The 6,463-nt window shown below is 40.2% G+C and overlaps 1 protein-coding gene and 1 pseudogene across 1 annotated transcript in view; one reads left to right on the forward strand and one right to left on the reverse strand.

The window, feature by feature from the left end:
* col11a2 (collagen, type XI, alpha 2) overlaps positions 1 to 6,463 on the forward strand; it is a 28,785-nt gene that overhangs the window by 21,713 nt on the left and 609 nt on the right. Inside the window, 35 exon segments of the mRNA XM_055157605.1 lie at positions 31 to 105; positions 217 to 303; positions 432 to 488; positions 580 to 633; positions 722 to 775; positions 856 to 909; positions 1,010 to 1,063; positions 1,622 to 1,675; positions 1,755 to 1,799; positions 1,920 to 1,973; positions 2,221 to 2,265; positions 2,359 to 2,412; positions 2,519 to 2,563; positions 2,688 to 2,741; positions 2,813 to 2,857; positions 3,441 to 3,494; positions 3,581 to 3,625; positions 3,721 to 3,774; positions 3,849 to 3,956; positions 4,045 to 4,098; positions 4,166 to 4,219; positions 4,315 to 4,359; positions 4,439 to 4,492; positions 4,605 to 4,649; positions 4,766 to 4,819; positions 4,904 to 4,957; positions 5,042 to 5,095; positions 5,167 to 5,177; positions 5,179 to 5,362; positions 5,438 to 5,491; positions 5,575 to 5,682; positions 5,762 to 5,869; positions 5,953 to 6,006; positions 6,090 to 6,143; positions 6,316 to 6,423. Coding sequence (XP_055013580.1) covers positions 31 to 105; positions 217 to 303; positions 432 to 488; positions 580 to 633; positions 722 to 775; positions 856 to 909; positions 1,010 to 1,063; positions 1,622 to 1,675; positions 1,755 to 1,799; positions 1,920 to 1,973; positions 2,221 to 2,265; positions 2,359 to 2,412; positions 2,519 to 2,563; positions 2,688 to 2,741; positions 2,813 to 2,857; positions 3,441 to 3,494; positions 3,581 to 3,625; positions 3,721 to 3,774; positions 3,849 to 3,956; positions 4,045 to 4,098; positions 4,166 to 4,219; positions 4,315 to 4,359; positions 4,439 to 4,492; positions 4,605 to 4,649; positions 4,766 to 4,819; positions 4,904 to 4,957; positions 5,042 to 5,095; positions 5,167 to 5,177; positions 5,179 to 5,362; positions 5,438 to 5,491; positions 5,575 to 5,682; positions 5,762 to 5,869; positions 5,953 to 6,006; positions 6,090 to 6,143; positions 6,316 to 6,423 — 2,187 coding nt within the window.
* On the reverse strand, positions 1,447 to 1,563 carry LOC129410216 (5S ribosomal RNA; annotated as a pseudogene).

A 6,463-nucleotide genomic window follows, 5' to 3' on the forward strand; every position in this document is an offset into this window, starting at 1 on the left:
TTTGTTTAACGTCATCTTACCTGCATGCAGGGCACTCCTGGGAAACCTGGTCTTCCTGGAGCTGATGGTGTCCCTGGACCTCCTGGCTCCTCCGTCATGCTGCCAGTGAGTAATAGATCAGGTTATGTCATATGTGCAGTGGAGAAGGTGATGTGATATATACAGTGTCCACACTCTTTGCCACACTCTTTTAACTGTTTCCTTTTCTCTTCTCAGTTCCGCTTTGGTCAGAGCGGTGGAGATAAAGGACCTGTGGTTTCAGCTCAGGAGGCACAGGCAGCCGCCATCTTGTCCCAGGCTCGGGTTAGTTACATATTTCATACCAAGTGATTACTGATTATGACACAATAACACAAGTAAAATATGTCCAAGTCATATGCAGTAATCAGTGTATTGCTTTTACTTATCTTATTTTATTGATTTTTGTTTAGATGGCTCTGAAAGGACCCCCAGGACCAATGGGTTATACAGGACGTCCTGGACCATTGGTAGGTTTGGTTGAATCAAACTCATTTCTTTAACTTCATTAACTTTTTTTTTTTTTTTGTCTATGATAAAACATTTTTATTTGCATTTAAGGGAGGTCCAGGAAGTCCTGGTCTGAAGGGAGAAAGTGGTGACCCTGGTCCCCAGGTAGAACCTTTTCATTAAAGTATCTTTTAGATTTAAAGAAAAACTGTGAACATTTGAACAAATCCTGGTCTCTTTACTATTATAATAGGGCCCCAGGGGACAACAGGGCATGATGGGACCTCCAGGAAAATCAGGAAGAAGAGTAAGTATGAATATGTGTTGTGTTTTTGTGATATTTACTTATATATATTAAATATTTAAATCATGTTTTTCTCTGATCAGGGTAGAGCTGGAGCTGATGGTGCCCGAGGAATGCCAGGCGAGCCTGGAGCCAAGGTCAGTGTCTTTTTAATGTGGTATTTATAAAGACCAGGTAATTTTATTAAAGATCCATTTGCTGTATCTGTAATGCCTTCTCTGTCTGTTCGTGTCTTAGGGTGACCGAGGCTTTGATGGTCTTCCTGGTTTGCCTGGGGACAAAGGTCACAGGGTATGCACATTGAAATTTAAATTAAACCATTTGGCTATAAACTTTTGCCTTAGAATCATCACATAATTAATTAGTAAGTAAGTAAGTTTTATATATATATATATATATATATATATATATATATATATATATATATATATATATATATATAGCACTTTTCACAGACATTTGCAGAGCATTATTCAGTCACTCCTTACCCAGTTGTGGTAAACTGTTATTGTAGCCACAGCTGCCCTGGTGCAGACTGACTGAAGCTATGCCAATTGGTGCCATCACTCCCTCTGACCGCCACCATCACTCGTACACACACCACTTTCATATTAGGCAATGTGGGTGAAGTGCCTTGCCTAAGGACACAATGACATTTTTTTGTGACTCGCACCCCCCTGTGACACCTGATTTTCCCTGTGGTCTCCCATCCAAGTACTAACCAGACCCAGGCTTGCTTAGCTTCTGAGATCTGACGGGTTCAGGCTTTGACAAGCCAGTATAAGCCAGTAATTACTTAGGTTTACTTTGATACTTACTTACATATTGTAATATTTCTATGCTCTTCAGGGTGATACTGGCCCAATGGGACCTCCAGGCTCTCAAGGAGAAGATGGAGAGAGGGTAACCACTTATTCCAGTGTCAATATTTGTACATTTTAAATGTATTATTATTTAATTTTGATGAATCTTTCTGTTTTAGGGCGATGATGGAGAGGTTGGACCCAGGGGTCTCCCAGGTGAACCCGTGAGTGTTCTCATAACTATTGCAATGTTCTTTACTGTTTCATTTGTGATAATAATAATAGTACTATATTCATTGTTTGTGATTGTGATTCTTGTGTATTCTTATGTGTTTTATCCTTAGGGACCTCGTGGTTTGCTTGGCCCCAAAGGTCCCCCTGGTATCCCTGGACCTCCTGTGAGTACAGATCATCCCAGCTGTGGATTATATTTCTGCTGCATTTTTATGACTTTGTAGTCTCCAAACACCCACAACCTCACCTCAGATGTCAGCTTGTGTCGTCCATGTTGAATTTGAACATTGTTTCTAAATTAGCATGTTTTGTATTGCCATTTGACAATCTAGTTTAGTTCCAATTAGTTGCTATAAAATGTTGGTATTTTTTTGGTATGTTTTTATGTAGTTGTTTTATTGTCTTCTTTAGGGTGTTCGAGGAAATGACGGAAACCCAGGTCCCAAAGGAAACTTGGTTAGTCTTGTTTTCATATTTATATAAAAATCTTTAAATGTTGAACATTTATTTTTTATTTTATAATAATGTTTATGTTATCTTGTCTCTCAGGGTCCACAAGGAGAGCCTGGCCCTCCAGGACAACAGGGAACTCCAGGAACTCAAGTGAGTTATCAAGCAGACACTACTTTCCAGTAAACGACTAGTACACATCAGAGAACTTAAAAACTATGGCAATACTGCTTGTATATGCTTGTTTTATTGTGTACAGGGAATGCCTGGACCTCAGGGAGCTGTTGGACCTCCAGGAGAAAAAGTAAGAGTAGATATATATAAAAAAAATAAAAAAAGGTTTTGTCAAACAGTATCATCTAAATGTATCTGTCCGATTTCAACAAGTAATTTATCAGTCCAATTCCTAACATCTTACACTTTTGCAGGGTCCCACAGGAAAGCCAGGTTTACCTGGAATGCCTGGAGCTGATGGTCCTCCTGTAAGTTTATTTTATTAATTTTTATTTTATTGTTTTGACACTAATTATATCCTCTTTAATGTCTTTTTCAGGGCCATCCAGGAAAAGAGGGACCTGCTGGAACAAAAGGAAACCAGGTATGTATCTTGGAATGAATGAAAAGGCGCAGAATGAACAGTAATGTTATGTTATCTCCCCCCCTTTTCCAGACATTGCTAGTTACTTTAAAACATGTCAAAACATTTCATTTCAATTACAAAAATAACTTCATTGCAACCAGCACAAAAAAACTTTAGTTTTATTTTTTATATTTACAGAATGAGCTGGATTTTATGTATTTCTTTAATGCCATTATCATACTTGATCCTAATTTCTTTGTCAAGACTATTCCATGAATTAACTCCTTTCACTGCAGTGCTTTGTTCCATAACCTTGGTTCTGAATCTGAATCTTTTTTATACAGGTCTGTTTTATATTGTAATGACCTGTTCTTATATCAAATAGTCTTTGAATGTTTACAGGTAATACATTGCACTTTGCTTTATATATTACTTTGAAGATACTTCAACAATATCATAAATTTTCAATACTTTAAATCTGGGAAATAATGACAAATAATAATAATTATCATCATGCTATCTAATGCTTAGGACTGAGATAAATATCTTATGCAAAGAAATGACACTTTCTATGATAGTGACTCTTTATGATTTCTTGCAGGGTCCTAACGGTCCTCAAGGAGCTATTGGTTATCCTGGCCCTCGTGGCATCAAGGTTGGCCTTGTGTAAAATGTATCCTAAAAAAGATTCTTTGATTATAAAAAGCAAAAAACTAATCCTTTTGTCCTGATTTGGTTTAGGGAGCCCAAGGAATCCGTGGGTTGAAGGGCCACAAAGGAGAAAAGGCAAGTCAAAATTGCGATGTCAAAATGTAATGAACAACATTAATGGAAATATATTTTTAGGTCTTAATTAACATTGTTGTGTTTTTCATTTCCAGGGAGAGGATGGCTTCCCTGGAATTAAGGGTGACTTTGGAGCAAAGGGAGAAAGGGTAAGTTTTTATCTGGGGCATAACATAAATTATGCTTTTATTGTTGATTTCATATCTTATATACCTGTTGATAGGGTGAGGTTGGTGTACCAGGACCCAGAGGAGAGGATGGTCCAGAGGGGCCAAAGGGTCGCGTTGGGCCCCCAGGTGAACTTGGACCCATTGGACTTGTTGGAGAGAAAGTAATGTCCATTAAAACCTTTTTACCAATATCACTGTGTGTACAACTTTGATGTATATGAGTGTTTATACAGTCCTTTTCATTTCCAGGGAAAGCTTGGTGTTCCTGGACTTCCTGGATATCCCGGAAGATTAGGACCAAAGGTGAGATCAAAATTATGCAAAACAGTTCAAAATAATAATAAATCAAATTAATCACTTTCACTATTAGGGATCGCTCGGATTCCCAGGTTTCCCAGGTTCAAATGGCGAGAAGGGAACAAGGGTAAGCTATTTTATCAATGAAATAATTCTATAAGAAATTATTTGATTCTGTCTGCATCTATCTGAAAAATCTGCATCAACTTCATAATGTTGCAGGGTCTGAGTGGAAAAGCAGGGCCAAGAGGACAAAGGGGACCCACTGTATGTATATAAAATACTATTGCATTTTCTATTCTGCCTATTTGATTTTATTCATTAATTTGTTATTTACGCCTGTCAGGGTCCCAGAGGTCAGAGAGGGCCCAGGGGAGCAACTGGAAAGCCAGGAGCAAAGGTTTGTAGTTAAAATTTGAACCGTTGTAACAGACAACTCTTTTAGCTATACTAGTATCAACTGTGACACAAATTTTCAGTGATTAATGTTCTGATGTGATTTCGTTTTGAAGGGCACCTCAGGAAGTGATGGCCCTCCTGGTCCTCCTGGAGAGAGAGTAAGACATTTTTATTTTTATTTGAGCCAATGCCTTGAGTTTAGCTTCTTCTAGTAAACATAATATATCTTACCATTATTGTATATAATATCTAACAATTATCTTCTTCTAAACAGGGATTGCCTGGGCCTCAAGGAGCCAACGGTTTCCCTGGACCAAAAGGACCTCCTGTAAGGAAAATGATCACAGCTTTATAAATATATACCTCACAGAAAAGGAAATATATCTCTTATGAGTTCTTTGTTCCTGAACAGGGACCACCTGGGAAAGACGGTCTGCCCGGACATCCTGGACAGAGAGGAGAAGTTGTATGTCATATTTTAACCTTTCTGAAATACATCTCTCTTGTAATTAATTGATACATTTTAGTAATTGTGAATAATTTTCTTCAGGGTTTCCAAGGGAAGATGGGCCCACCTGGGCCTCCTGGAGTGGTCGGACCACAGGTAGGTTTAACCATATTATAGAATAATTGAATGTTCTGTAGATTTAGTTCATAAATCTCCCACCTCTCCAGGGTCCATCTGGAGACCGGTCCCATGGGTGAGCGTGGCCACCCCGGACCCCCAGGCCCCCCTGGAGAGCAAGGTCTTTCTGGTCCCTCTGGAAAAGAAGGCACCAAGGGAGATCCAGGTCCCCCGGGCGGTCCTGGCAAAGACGGACCCCCAGGACTGAGAGGTTTCCCTGGAGAGAGAGGACTTCCCGGTACCCCTGTAAGTAGCTCTACCTGTATATTTTTATATAAATCATTGGCCTTAGTTTATTATCTTTTTCTTTTTTTTTTCTAGGGAGGTGGAGGACTGAAGGGCAGTGAAGGACCTGCTGGACCTCCTGGACCTGCTGTAGGTTTACATCTATAGCTGTGGTTGAACATGTAACCTCATTTGAGTTCACCTACACTCACTTTGTGTTCCTACTGTGTTAGGGTTCTCCTGGTGAGAGGGGCGTGGCTGGCACAGCTGGACCTGTTGGACCTCCAGGACGACCAGGACCTCAGGGACCTCCTGGATCCGCTGGAGAGAAGGGCGTTCCTGTGAGTGTTTAAAAAACAAAACAACAAGAGACATGACTTTGGTTTAACAGTCACATTTCTGATGTTATGTTTTGCTCAGGGAGAGAAAGGCCCTATCGGCCCAGCTGGTCGGGATGGGGTTCAGGGTCCTGTAGGTTTGCCTGGCCCAGCTGGATCTCCTGGAATTCCTGGAGAGGATGGGGACAAGGCAAGTCAACCACATTGTTGTCAAATACAACCACGTGAACTAACATGGATATGCATTTTAACTCATGTTTTTACCGCTAACAGGGTGAAGTTGGGGAGCCTGGACAGAAGGGTGCCAAAGGAGCAAAGGGAGAGCATGTACGTTTCAGTTATATTTCTACACAGACACATATTTCGGTTATCCTAACCTTTGTTAAAATATTAAACTTTTGTTTTGACAGGGGCCTCCCGGTCCACCTGGTCCAATGGGCCCTGTTGGTCAGCCTGGTCCTGCTGTGAGTACACCTCTAATTATGTATCTATATAGTGATTGTTCTGCTCATGGAGTTTGTGATTAAAAAAGGAGCCTCATCTGATCTACATTATATGCAATGCAATACATCATAAAAGCAAATCAGAGACATGACTGAATAACAACAAGAGTCATATTAAATGTGACCTGTGCAGGGAGCAGATGGAGAGACTGGTCCACGGGGTCAGCAGGGACATTTTGGAGCTAAAGGTGACGAAGGATCCAGAGGTTTCCCAGGGGCTCCCGGACCCATCGGCTTGCAGGTAATTAACACTTTTCAATATTTGGTCAAAACATTAAAAA

The sequence above is a fragment of the Boleophthalmus pectinirostris genome, unplaced genomic scaffold, assembly GCF_026225935.1.
Source record: "Boleophthalmus pectinirostris isolate CB_2022bp ecotype Guang Dong unplaced genomic scaffold, ASM2622593v1 HiC_scaffold_21, whole genome shotgun sequence".
Taxonomy (NCBI): domain Eukaryota; kingdom Metazoa; phylum Chordata; class Actinopteri; order Gobiiformes; family Gobiidae; genus Boleophthalmus; species Boleophthalmus pectinirostris.